The sequence below is a fragment of the Muntiacus reevesi genome, chromosome 11 (assembly GCF_963930625.1).
Source record: "Muntiacus reevesi chromosome 11, mMunRee1.1, whole genome shotgun sequence".
Classification (NCBI taxonomy): Eukaryota; Metazoa; Chordata; class Mammalia; order Artiodactyla; family Cervidae; genus Muntiacus; species Muntiacus reevesi.
In genome coordinates, this window is record NC_089259.1 from 65,122,735 (window position 1) to 65,140,577 (window position 17,843).

The 17,843-nt window shown below is 43.3% G+C and overlaps 1 protein-coding gene across 3 annotated transcripts in view; it reads right to left on the reverse strand.

The window, feature by feature from the left end:
• The window catches only part of LOC136144034 (ATP-binding cassette sub-family C member 4), a 190,755-nt gene that overhangs the window by 89,658 nt on the left and 83,254 nt on the right, over positions 1-17,843 (reverse strand). For all 3 annotated transcript variants that reach the window (XM_065901617.1, XM_065901615.1, XM_065901616.1), the window contains 8 exons: positions 16,292-16,483; positions 11,514-11,608; positions 11,202-11,288; positions 6,091-6,187; positions 3,803-4,012; positions 2,486-2,626; positions 1,569-1,606; positions 1,099-1,193 (listed from right to left, as the gene is read on the reverse strand). In XM_065901617.1, the coding sequence (XP_065757689.1) occupies positions 1,099-1,193; positions 1,569-1,606; positions 2,486-2,626; positions 3,803-4,012; positions 6,091-6,187; positions 11,202-11,288; positions 11,514-11,608; positions 16,292-16,483 (955 nt within the window). The remainder of the gene's footprint in view (positions 1-1,098; positions 1,194-1,568; positions 1,607-2,485; positions 2,627-3,802; positions 4,013-6,090; positions 6,188-11,201; positions 11,289-11,513; positions 11,609-16,291; positions 16,484-17,843) is intronic.

Genomic DNA, 17,843 nt, shown 5'->3' on the forward strand with positions numbered 1-17,843 from the left:
GGGGGGGGATAACTTCCATAATAAATATTCCATGAAGTACTTTATTCCCTTCTGAGGAGACACTTAAATTCTGAAATTTAAATTTCAGTATTTAAATTCTGAAAGCTATTCAAATTCCTGGGTTCCATCAACAGGCATTTGCCTTAGCCCATCATCCTATATGAATATATAACATAAACCCCTCCTTCCTCCTTTAAGCCCCCATAGTCCACCAATTCAGAAGGTAAATAGCTAATGGATTTAGAGTTCTTAGCAAGAGGTGAACAAAATACATAGAAAATTTCAATGAGTCGGTTCTTACAAAGATAACTCAGTCTATCTTTGCAGAAAGCTTGTAGATTTCCTGTGTGAATATTTAAAATTTTAGACGAGGATTTCCTTTTAAAAGGATGCACTGCCACGTATATTCCAGGCACTGGTGTGAAAACAAAGAGCTGTATTGATATTAGTAGGCAAGCCAGATGGTAAGTTAATCACACAGTAATGGACATAATAACACTGTGATCTCAGGAAAGAAGGCGAAGGAACTCTAGTGCCCAGGCACTGGATTTCTTCCTGCTTAGTTTCTGCCTTAAGTAATTACTAAAGCCCATGAGATGAGCAGTGTGGTGAAGGAGAGTTTGCATACCTGCGAGGCAGTAATGCTTTTATTTGGGACCGTGGCTGCCAGAGGATTTTAACCAAGGTCAATAAAAGCCAAGTTTCATTCAGAAAGAATTGGAACAATCTGAACCATAAGGTGGGGATCCGTTTCTAATCCCCTCACACATCCATAAAATAATATAAGATTTAGCTAAAGCAACCTATTAGAATAGACAATAGTCACATATTTCCAGTGGCTGATTTTCTCAATATGCAATGCTGGTTTAACTTCCAAAATCCAGTACAGAGCAAATTAAGAGTCTTTATTCAACCTCTTTTCTTCTAGCAGATTTTTAAAATAATTATTCTAATTAATTCACAGAATAAACGCAACTGGCTCAGAAACTTAATCTGTTAAGACATTACTGAATTACTCCTGGAAGCCCTAGTTGCTCACATGGGCTCATTGTAAGCGACTCAAACTCTCGGATAATAGACCAGATGACTCAACTTTACCTGAGTAAATGCCTAAGTACCAGTTCAGATCGAGCTTCTCAGTTACATTTCCTTGTCCATTAACAGTGACATTCAGGGCACGCTGTTGATTGGCCCTAGGGAACAGGGAAGAAAAAAAGATTTACACGATAGATACAATTAGGTAAATACAAAAAAAAAATCATCCTTGATTTAGGAGACATGATTTATGCTGCAAAGTGTCCCCTAGCTCACAGGGCCCGTGTTTCTCTACCTTAAAAAGATTTCCCTTTGAATCACGACTTTCAGCTCTCTCAACTGTCTGTGAGGAAGCTGCTAAGGACCATGGGAGGGTCACAGGCCACCAGCAGGATCTTTACATTTTCTTCAGGGCAACTACATGAGGGTCAGAAGAGGAGGCTGAACAAGCCCCCTCTCCCCTGCCGACTCTGTGGGAAAGTGAGGTTCGTGTAGATTTCACAGCACTTCGGGTCAGACCAGGAATCACTCACCAGTATGAAAGCCACCAGTCCTGCAAGACGTAGGCGACCTGGAGCAGGAAACACAGTCACTCAGACACTGACGTCACTGAGTCCTCACACCCCACTCACTAGGATGGGGGGTGGAAAGGCTCCAGAACACGGAGACGGTCCTTCCGGCTCAGGTCTGTGCCAAGCCCCACATCCCAGACGACCACAGGTCAGGGGAGGGCATGCTACATTTTAATATCTCTAAAAGACATTGTTTATTTCTAGAATCTCTCTGTCACGTACACACAACACTAGCAAGCTACACTTATTTAGCTATGCACATATAACACTTTTCAATGTAAATCCAAGTGGACTGCAAAACACAGTATTTATATAAATGTCAGGATTTTGCAAAGGACAAAAGCTTGACAGGTACTGTGATGGCCAGTTTTCTGTGTCAGTTTGGCCATACCAGTCTCCACAGGTTCAACAAAACACTAGTTCAGATGTTACTGTGAAGGGATTTTATGGGTGTGGTTCACAGCCATCATCAGAACTTATAGGAGATCACCCCTCAACACTGCGGTGGCCTTGTCCAGTCAGACGAAGATCTTGAGAGCAAAATTTGAGGCTTCTTGAAGGAGGAAGAAATTCTGCCTCAAGACAGCAGGGTCAGCTCCTGCCTGAGGCTCCAGCCTGTCCAGCCTGTCCAGCCTTTCTGATTTCAGATTCACTCAGACAGATCCCACAATCTCATGAGCCAGTTATTTGAAATAAATCTAATTCACATATTAAAAAATAATAGTAATAATACAGTAAGGTAAACATAGTATAAATAGTATTAAAAATATCAATCTTAGGGCACAAATCAAAATAAAAATTGTTCCTTTGCAGCTTAATCAAATAAGCAAGAGGGTTTTTTTCCATGGAAAAACATAAAAATAAAAATCCTAACTTACCTGAGCTGCAAGGTTTACTAGAATGAGGAAAATGATGATAAACCAGTGAGCACCAGCTGTAAAGTAATTCTTATAAGCCTTAAAACCAACTTTTCCTTCCGAACGGGTCTCCTCAGTTAGGGTAACCTGTATATTCTCGGTCTTCAAAGGAAAGGAAAAAAGAGACAAAAATTTAAATAATGAACCCTAAATCAATAATAACCTCAATTGCAAAGCTGTGGTGAAACAGACACAACTCATATGCTGGTAGGAGGGCAAGATCCTACAGAGGAGTGTGGAAACACTGAGCCAAACCATGCATGCATTTACCCAGGCATGCCAATTCTAGAAATCTATCAGAAATAAGGAAATGTCATCTGCAAAATGTTATTCATTTTTAGGTGCCTTTGCTTAAATAAATAGCATGATTAACAGCACACGGACAAAATACCTGATTAAAGCATAAAGCTTTCTCCAAAATAATACACAAAATTATATATAACCAAAATATCCATGTAATTTATTTGTGCCCCTCAATGACAACAGAGTGGTTCCTGAGTGTGGGAGGTGAGGGACTGAATTCTTGTCAGAATCATCCAGAATCCCGGGTATGGACAGTGAGAGTCTGGATACTGAGAAAACTGCTAGATGATTTTAAAGGAGACTTATGCATTTGTCCATTTCTGTCTGTAGGATTTAGAATATATTACACAGTCACATGGGCCAAGGGTTTCCAGGGCTCTACGCTGCGTACTGTATATGCGAGATGACAACATATGGTTCTACATCTTGAAAAACAAGGAAGATGGGAACAAATTCCAAAGTGTCTGCTGTGTGTCGGGTGCTTTGCACCTTTGTGGCAGAGGTGTCCTGTCACAGACCATCTGATGATGAAGCAAAACAATACCATCCGTCATCTGCAATGTCAGAATATTCCAAATAAAGCAAAAGCAGCTGATTTAATGGAGGTCATAGCAGGCTAGGAATGAGGGATTCTTCAAGTTAACCATCTGGATGAATAAGGGAAGCCGGGGTCCACCAGAGCACATATAATTAAAACTATGGTAACATCAAGAGTTCCACTGTCAATACCACATACATCATGCATGTGTGTCATAGCAGTGCAACCAGGACTTGTCTCCATCCTACAGCAAGAGGAGAAGCTGAATCAGGCTGGCTCCCTGCATGCTGTTTCAATTCTACCAATGCCATGGAACAACGCCGTGGAAATTTGGTGTCCTCTTTGGAACAAAGAGATGTCATAAACAGAGCAGACTGAAGGTCCATGAGGCCACCAAGAGCGACAGACCCGGGGGTGCTGCAGGATGAGAAACTCACGTCTTGGCCTTCCGAAGTGGCCTCTTTCAAGGAGGGTCTGGAAGACTGTTGAGACCAAACTGAAGACTCGGAAAAGGTGCGATTCCTCAGGGTGGGAGTTCCTGGAACCGGAGATGGTTCAGTCTCCTCATTCTCCTTCTTTAAAAGGGAACCAAAATCTATCCCGGATTTCAGGAACTCAGTGTAAGTCCCCTTTTGCACCATTTTGCCCTAAAACAGCAATAAAGAATTTGAGAGTCTAATCATTTATGATACCTATCTTCTTTGTGAATTGTACCTTCTATCATTTAAAATATGCATTGTTTCATTTCAAACAAATAATTTTAAAAAATTTGAGAGGAATGGATTTTCATTTGATAATACTAACCAATTGTGCATACATGCATGTTATGCATGCTAAAGCACTTTAATCGTGTCCGACTCTTTGCTACCCTATGGATTGAATAGCCCACCAGGCTCCTCGGTCCACGGGATTCTCCAGGCAGGAATACTGGAGCGGGTTGCTGTTTCCTCCTCCAGGGGATCTTTCCCACCTAAGAATCAAACCTGCGTCTCTTATGTCTCCTGCACTGGCAGGCAGGTTCTTTACAACTAGTACCATCTAGGAAGCTAATGGCAAATACTAATCAAGAGAAGTAAACTAATACTAAATTTATGATGTTTGTAAGAAAATGATCCAGAGGTCTGAATTTCTGGTGGACAAACCTAGTTCAGTTCAACCAGAACAGAAGTGAGTACTGTGCTCTCTGCCAAACCCTGTGTAAGGTTTCGGGACGTGAATGAAATGTGTGCTCATGTGTTAAAGATGGAGTCCATTGGGCACTTAGGAAAGCAAGAAATACAGAGTTTGGTGGGATGATCAGCACAGTCTCTTATGACAACATGGAAAGTTAAAAGAAGCCTCATGAGTGAGACAAGCAGAAATTTTTTAAAAAGTCCACTAGGGAGGATATTCCAGGAAAGAAAACTGTTGACACAGAGTTGGGCACACCTGTGTAGGCATGGGTCACTAGACAAGTCTTTGCTGACCACTGCCACAGTACCACATGTCTGACTAGGACAGGGCGTGAAGAAACTGACCCTGCACAGAGAACCCAAAAGCTGTGCCTTCATGGTCTTTAACACCTCCCCACAAACTCAGGAAGTTCTCACTGAAAATTCAGTATTCCCCTGCAAAAATTACCTAGGTAAGGAGGTCATAAGACAGGGGTGCTCTAATGTCTTTATGCCACAATCAAAAACCTAAGCCAGAACCAAAGCACTTAAATCCGAGGATAACAGGCACAACCCATCACAAGCGGCCCATCCTCCCCAAATTAGGCAACTGCTTAAGCTACAGCCAGTCTACTCTTCTTTGAACACTGTGTGACATCACTGCAGTGTCCCTCATTTACAAAGTTACATAAAATAAGCTGCAGAAGATTTCTATTCTTTCACCATGTGAAACAAGACTCAGGTGATTCACTCAGTGGTGAAAAAAATGTTAGGAAAAATCCCAGGATGCAAAATGAAACAAAGCAGGGTTAAATGAAACAAAGGTTAAGGCAAGTCAGGTGGCCCAGCATCCTGGCTAGGACTCCCTCTCCCTGAGAAAACCAGTGAAGCCTTTGGGTACCATTTGATACTGCAGAACAAGGAAATTAATTCAGGATATACTGTATCTTGTCCTCACCTGGGAGACAAAGTGCATTTATTTACCTTATTTAAGGAAAGTTGCATACAACTTTCTACTTAATAAGATGCAAACAGAAACCACTAGAGGCGCAAAGACAGCAATTTTACTCAACAACCAAGTATTAACAATTCCGGGGGCAGCCATCCCCTCTCTACTGTGAGGGAGGAATCAGAACAACTGTAAAGACGGTCCCCAACTCATCCAGGTGTGCTCACCAGTAGACAACTGGTAACTGGTCGCTCTGACACTATTGAGTTGGCCAAAAAGTTCACTTGGTCAGAGAATATATTCTTCAATAAAGTTCTTGGTGACAATGAAAAATAAGTCTTTTATTGTTGCTTAAAATTGATCAAACTTTTTGGCTAACTCAATATTAAGACTGAGGTTGTCTTCTCAAAAGAAGTCCCATGTAGGCAGGGTCTTATTCTTCTTCTGCGCAGGCTCCCACACATATCAGAGACAGAGAGAGATCTGGGGAGTAAGAAGAAGGCTAAAAACTGAAGGCTAAGAAAGAGAGCTTTGCCACAAATCCAAGCAGACTGACCTGCAGGGCAGCCTGGCCTTCAACACACTGCAGTGCTAGCAATTCCAGAGACTTCTAGAAATTACTTACATCTTTTAATATCAGAATCTGACTTGCAGCTTTTAGGTACTGCAACTGATGAGTCACTAAGATTCTGATCTTCTCGTGCAAGGCTTGACAAATACACCTACAAATGGAAAAGGGCCAGTATGCAAAAACACGTTAGTAGAAGTCAGCCAAACTGCAAGCGAACATTTTGAAAACATAATGAGACAAACACAAGACAGCAAAGATCTGCAGTTCAAATACCAATATGAATAAAAATACAAATTAAAGAATACAAATTAGAAATAGAAATTGAAAAATTCAACTAGGACTTCAAATTATTCAGCAACAAGTCTGAATCAAGCGCCACTAAAAAAAAAAAAAATTCTAAAAACCAGTCTAGTGAAACATATATCAGCTGTTGTTTTTCCTAAAACTGATCTTAACAACTATTTACATATTTCATGATGAAATACAATGGAGCAATACTGACATTTCAAAAGTTGACTGAATTAAAATACTAATTATTTTATTGTTATGTTGAGAATGAGAAAACAGTGATGGATGTCACATAAACATACATACATTTTCCTTAGTTTCTTAGATGTTGCTTTTTTTTAATGTTGCTTTATGATGTACACATTAACCACCCTAAAAAACTCATACCTTCTCAGTAACCTTAGCCTACCCCCTTCCATAGACATTTCTTCCTAAGCAACACTAGACGGAAAGTGGGGCCTTTTTAGAAAGTGCAAGTGGGGCCTTTTTAGTCTCTGTCACATTCCCAGTCCCGTCCAGGAAGAAAATCTTACTCTCTCAATGTGAAAATGAAAAATTATAGAGCCCCAGTGACCACAGGCAGGGCTCCAGGCAGGTACTCTTGGAGCCCGAGGCCCTTGCAGAGCAAATCTCAGGAACCTGGGCCAGAGCTCAGCCTGTGGGTGAGTCAGATGGAGAGTCTGGAGGCAGCAGGCTGCAGCTCAGCCCCTCTCACGAACTCAAGGATGTCAGGCAAGCAACTAAACCTCAGTTTCTTCATCTCAAGATAATGCCAGTGACAACCCATCCACAAGTTCTGAGAAATCAAACCACCAATCCACTTGGTAAATGTCAGCCCCCTCCCTACTCCTCCCTAACCACGAGCGGTCATGTGCTTTGGACTCAGGACAGAAAGGTTCTAAGGGGACACTCTGGACAGTGGGTCTGGGATCAGAATACCAGGGATGTAGACACACACACCATCACTTCATTAAAAGTTCAGAAAGATTCATTTTTACCTTCTGACAAGTCTTAGCTCAGCTTTTGTACTAAATATCTTGACCAAGCATATACCCTTTCAGTTTTCAATGCAGTTTTCTGCTAAATTTAAAAATTACCTGGTATTAATCATTGAAGGCAGATAGGCTGGTAGGTCCAAAATGGCACTAACCGAAAGTTTTAAAAGGTTTCCTTCCTGACATTTCATCACAGATGAGGTAAAACAAATAAGTACAATAAAGTGATCAGTTTTGATGGCCAGGAATGTGTTCCTAAATAAGACTTTTACTCTGAATCTCTAGAAAAATAATCTTCCAAGTTTTTGAGAGTAAAGATTTCTAGGACATACCATAAAATTTGACTCAGCGATGAATTCTTTAAAATTATTCCTTTATGAGGGCTGTGTTGAGAAGGGACAAATCCCACAGCAGAGTAAATCAAATAAGAAGAAAAAAAGAGTCCCTATCTTCATTCATTCAATCAACAAACTTTGGTGAGGTACCAGGCACCGTCCCAAATGCCTCTTGCCACAGGTCAAGACAGCAAATAATTCCCTGCACTGCGTACAGGGGGACACTGAATGAGTATAGGAAACGTACTACGGGGCTGTGATGTGTGCTCTGAAGGGAAAGCAAGCGGGGCTGCTGTCTTAGATGGGGAAACAAGGGAGCCCTGAGACTGTCTGGGGAAACATCCCGGAAGAAGACACAGCAGGTGCAGGGGTCCTGGGACTGAACACGCTGGGCTGAGGTGCCTTCCTGCAATCACAGCACATGGAGGGTGGGGAGGAGCTCATAAGTGGTTAAGTGCACCCACTGAGGGCTGTGGGAAGACAGAAGGCACGGGCACTCCCCAGAGGAACATGAGGGAATGGCAGGGCCCATCTTCCACCACCTTCTGCGTCCTGGGGCACTGCTCCTTGGCTCTGGGACAGAGGGACCAGTGTGAACAGACAGACAGGGTGAGAAAGGACCCCCACAGAGCCAGCAGATCTGGACACCGAGTGGGTGTGGGGAAGAGCTGGAAAGGCTGAGGGGGGCAGAGAGCAAAGAAGCCTGTTCTCTGTTTGAGGGCCTGGAGCTGCTTCCTGAACAGGCTGGGGTGGGGGTGGGGTTGTCGGTGAAGGGCTAGAGCAGGAGGGTGAGCCGTGTAGACAGGAGGGTGAGCTGTGTAGACAGGAGGGTGAGCTGTGTAGACAGGAGGGTGAGCTGTGTAGACAGCAGCACGAGAATCCAATCAGGACAGACCTGATGATACAGGAGGCAGGGGTCTGGCGATGTGGGGTTGAAACACATACGGATCCACAGCAGGACACAGCTAGGACTGCATCAGCTCATCTAAGGCCCCTCACCTTCTGTAACTGATAGAACCCACTATGCTCACAGCATGAAGTTGTAAAACTCATGAACCTTCATCACCTTGGATATAGATTCAAGACTAGAGGAAACTGTTAATGGCAAGTAGAAGTGTGATTCACTCGCTTTTAATAGAAAACACTCCCCATTACTAATCTTTGACACGACCATCATCTCTCATAGCATATTGTTCCATCCAATTTTCTAACTCGTTGAGAACATCCTCAGTTGCTGCTGAGTGATTTCCTAAATTGCATTCGTGCTCCCTGCCCTAACTTTCCCCAGAGAATGTGGTTCTGATTAGCAAACAACAATCCAAACAAGCTTGCTTCTATCAAGTGTACATCCAAGGTCATTAAACCCAAGAGCTATAAAAAAAAACTGCTCTGTTGGAAGGAGAACTTTTGAGAACTTCTGTGATAAGTACAAGAGGAATGGACAGGTTGATCTGCCAATGATTTCAGGAGTGGGGAAGGGGAAATGAAGCTTACAGCACTCACAACCTGTTACCAAACCCATGACAAGGCACTTCTCTACCTTGTCAGGTCACAAGGTCAAATTCATCAGGTCACAACCAGGAGAGGGTGGGAAAGCCGGATGAGAACACACGGCTGAAAGCAATGCCACATGCCCCGCTCTCCTGTTGTGAACAATTTAATGCTTCTTTGCACTTTTTATCATGGTGGTGGTGGTGGTGGTGTAGTCGCTAAGTCGTGTCTGCCTGTTGCGACCCCACGGACAGGTCCCTCTGTCCACGGGATTCTCCAGGCAAGAATACTGGAGAATGCTGGTTGCTGTTTCCTTCTCCAAGGGATCTTCCCAAGCCAGGGATTGAACCCGGGCCCCTACATTGCAGGCAGACTCTCTACCTACTGAACTATAAGGGAAGTCCCTTTTTATTGTGGTAAATAAAACATATCAGTACATAACATGAAATTTACCACTTCGCCTCTGTTTAAGCACACGGATCAGTGGTATTAAGCTCATTCACGCTGCTATGTAACCATCTCCAGAGTGCTTTCATCACCCCAACACTAAGCACAAGATACACACAGACTCTGGTGGAACCCATGATCCTATGATCCTGCTTAGTGGGTGTGGAATCCCAGGTCCTCGTATTCAGAGCTCGGAGCTCCTCACACGTCTCTCTGTCTCACATCTGCAGACTCTGCTGAAGCCTCTCTACATTGCAGTTGTGGCTCTGTGTAAATCAATCATTTCCCCTCCAATTCAAATGCGGACACCTGAGAATTTAGTGATTAGGCCTTTGAAGACATAATTGTTACCTTTAAGGACACTAAGTCTAATCCCATCTGACTTGTATCTCCAGAAGAAAAGGAGCCTCACACAGAAGGGCAGGGCCCATGAACAGAGGACACAGGAAGGTGGACGCTATCGGAGGCCAACGAGACAGGTTCCTTAGAGGCTGAAGGAGAGCTGAGCATCCAAATCTCCTTTTTCTGCCCAGTGTGGGTCCTTTCCCTCTCCTGGCTCACTGTCCTCCTTGTAAACTAAGAGGTTTTGTGCAGTAACATCTGCAAGGGCATTTAACTCAGTGCATACAGCAGGGTATTAGTAAGTGCAGCTGGAAGCCTCACTGGCTTTAACAAGGTGAACAGCAGCAAGGGAACTAACTAACCGTGGGGGAGATGCAGAGAATGTTTCAGAAAAAGCGAGTTCATGAGGCTTTCAAAGCGGTCAGTCTAAACTCCACCAGAGGCCTTGGTTAGCGTGACTTGGACACATCATACACAGAAAAACTGATGTTCTACTTCAGAAGTTCAGTGGCCAAACAAGAGCAGCAAATTCAACAACAAACAAGAACAACAAATTCCAGAAACACAACCTAAGAGTCAGGAGTTCACCCAGAACATAAGAGTCAGGAGTTCAGCCAGATTCTAGATACCTGGTCTCACAATCAAATTAAACATACACTGTGGATTTAAGTATCAACTCTAGTAAGAATCCATGAAGCAATGTGCAATGACTGAAGACATTCTGAGGTGCCACAAATCATTCTCAGGTTCTATACCTTATTCAGAATTTCTGAACCCACAGAATAATAAGCATCAACAACAAGGTCTGTCCACAGAAGTTCCATGTCAGTACTGAAAACATCACTTCTAACGTGTCTTTAAAAAAAAGATGAAGGAAAACGATTGGCAGCCAAGTACTAGATTAACAGTCCCACTCTGATTTAAAAACCGTACATCTTCTTATTTCTGGGGTCTGAATCCATCCATGGTATCCAGTTATCAACTGCAAGTAGCAGGAGGAAATCAGCCATCAATTCCTCACTCCCTAAGGACAGACTCCACCATCCTCCACACCCTAGAAACACCGTCCGTATTTTCCTATCTTGACCTCATCATGATCAAAATTTCTCTATGATGGATCTTCTGTGGAATGAAGGGAAGGGGGAGAGGGACACCAGGGCAGAGCCAGCTGAGTCTCTTGAAACACAAAGGCTTTCCTGAGCTCTTTTTCCTGATATTTAATCGGTTCTAGGAAAACAGAAGTAATAGGAAACAGGAGCAAACTCACAGTTCAAACAAGTGCCTGCTGACTTCGGCATCCACTGCGCTGAGTGGATCATCTAGGAGGTAGATGTCTGCGTCCTGATACACGGCTCTAGAAAAACGCAGAGAGACATCAGGAAAAAAACACTTCACACTCCCTGGGTCTCATCTCTGAATCACAATGGTGTCCAACAACTCCATGTTCATTGCAGGAGCCCAGGGAAGGGACCAAGGCCCTGCTTCACACAGGCCCACCCAGTGAGTGGGGTCTGCGTGCTCACGTCCACTAGGAGTTGCAGAGGAGGAGGGGCAAGATGGCAACTGAAACCCCGTTTACCTTGCAAGGTTGACCCGGGCTTTCTGCCCTCCACTCAGTGTGGTTCCCCGGTCTCCTATCATAGTTAGATCTCCATCCTCCAGAAGCTGTAAATCCTACATGGAGACAGAAAACAGAAAAAAGAAAAAGATTTAAAATGTGCTCTCCTCCTGCCATCCTAACTTTTAGCCTTAGTTCTACATGTAAGTATTTTATGAACATCAATGAGTATATTTCATAATGACGGGATTGTAATCTTGAATATTAAAAAAAGCCTGATTTGTTTTGATTCCATAGGTTTTCACTGCATTTATGAATTTGACCATGATACCAAGGAGGTATTTACTGAGGACCGATTATACTACAGGCATTGTTCTTGGCACAGTGAATCCAGGGATGAGGAAACCAAGTCCCTAGAGCCTCTTTCCCTGGTAGGAGACAGGCTATAAGGAAAATTAACCTGTGTGCAAGGACTGAGGATGAGAAGGAAAAGGAAGCCAGCTCAGGGCAACAGAGAGTAAAGGAGGGTCAGGAGGGCACAGCTCAGAGTGGGTGTGAGCAGATCAGTGGGAGGTGGGGAGAGGTGCTTACATAGACAGCCTATAACTCAAGCGATGCTGCCACAGCAAGCAGAGTTCACAGAGTTTGTTTGTTATCCACTAAACCCCTCAGGCATCATCCTAGGATGCACAGCAGTACTTTTCTGCAAATGAAGCCAGAGCTTCTCTGTACTTTAGCAAATTTGGGAAGAACAGAAATGGCACAGTGAAGCTTCACAGGATAAGCAGCTTTCTGACCTTCTAAGTCTCATCTTCTTCTTCTACAAAATGTGCTGCAGAAACAAAGAGTCACTAAACTCAAGAATGCTATGAGAACCTAAAGTGTATGAACACCCTCCATAAATGGAAAAAGGACATGGATTGATTATAACTTGCTACTGGTGAATGAGGCTTACTTTCCCATCAAACCAACACTGGGACCCCATTCACCATGTGGCTCACAGCATGTAAGGCACACGACCACAAGGAGAAGGAAGAGACTGTCTCCACCATCACCCTGATAGCCACAGGCACACACACACAGGTTCTCTGCTCACTTGAAGCTTAACAGGGGTGCATCCAGCGAAAGGCAGCAATTGCTGTTGTGAAAATTCATGACTATTTCACTTTAATTCTTGCTTTTGATTTTCTGGAGCTACAATAAGGCAGTTACATTCCCAACCCTGAACACACACATACACACACACACAGTTTACTTGCTCCCCGTTTCACTGGTGACAGCCCCTGCAAAATGTCTGTTTTTAACGCCTAGACTTTATGTTGCTTTGGTTTCCTTCACAAAACAGCACCACGGCAATCTCAACCATGCTCTAGAAAAGGCACTTAAATCCACTCTTCCATTTAGCACAGCTGGGCCCCAAGAAACAGGCTCTCTCTGAGTCCAGTAGCAGGACTGCGAGTATGCTGTTGACTCTGCAAACTATTTATGGCCCAGTCACAAATGGGAAAAGCATTTCACAGGATTTGAAGTAAAATCCAAGTCAGCCTAATTTCCCAGCCATCATTTTCTGATTAGGTAAAAGGGGAAAACGTCCGAGTTCAGCATATAATACAATGCCTCCCACAGACAAGAAGTTTTTATTATTTATTTATTTTTTAACACCAATTCCCAATGAACAGCAGACACACAAACTACTGGGCAACTAGGAAATGGCTCGCTGGTTTGATGCCACCAGCCAGGAGCACGTGGAGGGCCCTTCAGCGATGCTGGCTTCTTAGTGTAGAAAACAGCACGGAGCAGACTTGAGTTTCTGTCAGAGGAAGGCTGGATTCCAGAGTCAAAGCAGTAGAACCCTGAGTTTCATCACACCTGTAACATTTTGCTGATGGCAGGGCCCTACGATTTCCATTTTAAAGATGATGAAACTGAGGCCTTGTGAGGTTCAGAAAAGACGCCAAAATCAACGTGATTTTTCTCCCTCCTGAACAAACTCGATCCCCGCGCCTTATGACTCCCAAGTCTTGTGGTTTAAGCTCGACCCCTCCAGCTGACCAAACATATTGTTCCCTGAACTGTGTTGTGTAACTTACTATACTGTCACTTTGAATATGGCATCAGCTTAATTCCATGTTGCCAAATGTGATTACTACATGTTTTATTACAGAAATGTTTTCAGCTCAATGAACTTAAAACGCTTGCTTCAATTAGATCTAGTTATCATGTGTCTAGTTGTTATTAATGCATGTGATACACGAAATGCTCCTTTTTCCTGTTTTATCTTCCAGGTGTGGAGGAGAGGGGTCACCTATTAGAAATATTTTTATTTGTTTGTATGTATATATTTAGTTTGTATGCATGTGTTTACTGAAAACCTAGTAGGTTTCCATTTTACCAAAGTTGCGATGCTTACTGCAATAAACCCCTTCTTCCCTTACTTTACAAGAAAGGAAACAAACGCCTCAAATTATAATCCAAGATGATGCTCTTCAGAGGATACACTTTTTTTGTTCCTACTACACATGTAGTCTATCTCTACAAGTAAAAATACCCCCAGGGCACCTCTATTGTCTATGACTGTCTTATATTATGTTCATCCATCGAAACATGGATTCCAAAAGGAGATAAGCAGAGGCTGCAAAAAGGCATTAAGTGGTTCCTAAGTGTCAAGCAGACCTGGCTGACCTCTTGGTAATCAGAGTCATAGCTGACATTTCAGAGCAGCAGCAAAACCTCTTGGAAACACTCTGACCCGATGTCCTCATTTTGCTGCAGAAACGTGAGGTGCCCAGACAGGTAACAGGACGTGTCCAAAGTGACAGCAGTCAAGTGAGAAAATCAGGGGAGGGACTTGGCTCCCTTCCTGCCAAGGAGGGAATGGGCATGAGGGACCCTGCCTCTATGCTCTGACCACGCAGAGAACAGGAGGGCAGCTGATGTTTATAAAAGTCACATCACATACGTCACTGGGCAGCCCAGTCCTGCAAGGCTCCTTTCCACCAGAGTCTGTTACACGTGCAGCCCCGAGGGGATGTGAAGCCCCAGGACACTCCCCCACATTACCAGTCCAATCACCCCAAGAGGCTGCAGCAAAGCACTGACCATCCTGGATCTGAACCTGAACTACAAATGTAGAGATGGGGTGTTTCACCTCTCCAAGCTGCATAGAAAACACTGGTAAAACATTAATAACTCATACACCTTTTTATGTATGCTTGCATGGGAATGACAGAGACGATTTGGACATCAACTCTGTATAAATGGGAGCTATTGTTCTTACTGGGACTTTCCAGGTGTCTCAGTGGTAAAGAAGCTGCCTGCCAATGCAGGAGACTCAAGATACGGGGGTTTGACCCCTAGGTCAGGATGATCCCATGGAGGAGGAAATGAAAACATGCTCCAGTACTCTTGTCTAGAGAATCCCATGGACAGAGGAGCCTGGTGGGTTCAGTTCATTGGGTCACAAACAGTCAGGCATGACAGAGGAGACTTGGCACGCACATAGGCATTCTTACTTCTTTACATTTGCATTTATTTCCCCTTTCCTTATAATATTTTTTAAAAAACATACCTCAATCCTGCCAACCCCACATCATTTCTGCAAATGAAAAATCTATTTAAAATAACTCAGGAGAAAGAAATAGAAAAAAAGAACAAGCAAACAATCCTCTTATGTCCACAAAATCATCAAATGCTACTCTATGATGTTCAATCCACTGTTCAAGCAAACTAACTATTTCCTCACAGGTCTTCACCCCCACACCTTTGAAAGGCTGTCCAGCCTTTATCCTCACAATATAAAAGAACAGTTGGATGTCCAGACTACACTGACCTGACCCAGGGGAGCCCTTTAATGCTATTATTCCCTGATTTTTATAACCAAAGAAAATAACACAGCATCTAATCAGTATTTACCTTTTTTCCTTTCCTTCCATCAAATTATCAATATATTCTCCTACTAGGTAAGTCCAGTTTGCATAACTGATTCCCTAATTTTATTTACTAAATCTCCATGTACAGTAAAATGTTTCAATTTTCATTTTCTGTGAAACACAATACCGTTTCGGAAAACAATCTCTCCTCTAGTGAATATAGGCTGTATTAAGAAGAAATGGTAAAGGAGTCCTTTTTTCTTTAATTACTAAGGAAAAGCAAAGTGGAGAGGAAAACCTAGAGACAGAAAGGGACCAAGGAGGCATCAACCAGGCGCAGGAGGCAGATCTCATGTGGATTCCAACAATGGTGAAAGAAGTTTCTCAGCGAGATGATCAACAACATGTAAGCACTGATGAGAAAGCTGGTGACAGTCAGGAATTTGGGTTGTTTTTCAAGTGAAATAATGCGGTCTCTTTTCAGTCTCTGAGAGAAAAACTAATGAAATATTTACTGATGAACTAATCTGAGGTCTAGAGTCTGCTCCAGAATAGTCTGGGGTGGGGGTGGGGCAGGCCGAGGGCAGGAGTGGAGATGCAGCAAGACTGGCCACCATCTGATCCTGGGTGAACCCGGGGTGGGTACATGAGGGTTCATTACATTGTGCCATTTTTATGAAGTTTTGTAATTGTGCCCTAAAAGAGAAGTAATGAAACTGCAAAAAGGTGATACAATCCTTACCCCAAAAAAGGTATTCTGTGTCGTTGACATCAGAATTCAAACAGTAGCATATGTGTGTGCATGTTCGTGAGAAAACCAGCTTCAAGTATTAAGCAACACTAAAAGATCTTCTAACAGATCTTGCAGCTTAAACCAACACGATTGTCATTTGAAATCTGAGCATATGCAACTCAAAAGTCATTACTCACCTTTTTCAAAGCACAAGCCTTTATTACTTTTTCATATCGCTCCTTTTCATATTTCTTCCCAAATAAAATGTTACTCCTCACAGTTCCTGAGAACACCCAGGGCTGCTGAGAAACATACGCAATCCTCCCGTGCACGCTGACCTGTCCCTCGCTTAGGGGCAGCTCCCCCAGCACAGCGCTCAACAGTGAGGACTGCAACAGACAGCAACACACACACGTGAACAGGGTACACTCAGGACAGAACACGCCCCGCAGCACAGCTGACCCCACCCTGGTGCTTGATCCACGATAGAACCCTTTCATTTAGAACAGGATAAAGTACAGTTCTGGCAGTTGCAGAGGCAAAAAAAAAAGAAATAACACTATTGATCAATATAAACTAGTGAATGAATATATTCGGTTGTTAAGTAATATTATTATTAATATTACACTAAAACAACCTAAACGGGCTTCCCTGGTGGCTCAGACAGTAAAGAGTCCACCTGCAATGCAGGAGATATGGGTCCCATGCCTGGGTGGGGAAGATACCCTGGAGGCGGGCATGGCAACCCACTCCAGTATTCTTGCCTGGAGAATCCCCATGGATGGAGGAACCTGGCGAGCTATACAGTCCATGGGGTAGCTAAGAGTCAGACATGACTGAGTGACTGAGCACAGCATAACAACCTAAACTGCCCAACAGTTTCTCCCAAATAAAATGCTAAACTCAGCGAAGACTAATTAAGAATGTTTAACATCCTGAACTAACAAAACAGCCCCGCAGGATGCGTGGTTCATGTATCTGATGTTTAATTCAGCTGTTCCTGCAAATATTTGTTCTTAACAAGTTTTCTGTGACTAACATATCCAAAAATGATTATTTTTTTTAAAAAAAAACCTCTGGAGTCATGTTTCAAAAAAGTGCATTCATCACCCTCTCATGTACATATCCCTCATTTAGAACTGTGTTTTGTTCTTTCAGACTAGGTTCATGTGCACATGTCGTCCTCTGTGTCCACACATCACAACACTACCACACTGGGCTGAAATAATCTGTCTGCCCCAGAACTTGGTTGCCTCTGGAGGGGAGAGACGTTGGAATCTTGCTCTCATCTGTACCTTTAGCTCCAGCACGTGGCTACACATTCACTACCCTGGGCACGGACGGGACCAAGTCATATCATGGGAGGAAATGCTCAAAATTCCCAGAAGAGCCTTTCCAACCTCCAAACTTCCTGGAGGGACAAATGTCACAAAAAGAAGACCCCTCTATCTTATTCTGTCCTCAACAGCCGTCAGAACAATAATTTCCTTCACTGACACGTCAAGAGCCTGACAAGCAGTTTCCAAATGTGCAACGTGAAGCACCAAGAAGGAAAGCACAGCGTGCATTTTATCCAGATTTATCTGGCCACGAGACTGTCTTGAAAAACTAATGTTCCATGGAACACATCTAGAGAAAACACTGTTCCAGACACCTTCAATTCAAAGTGAATTATACACAGCTCTGGGCTCAACTCAGAATTTAACACGGGCTTTGGCGTTACATCAAGCTGGCAAAAGGCATCACAAC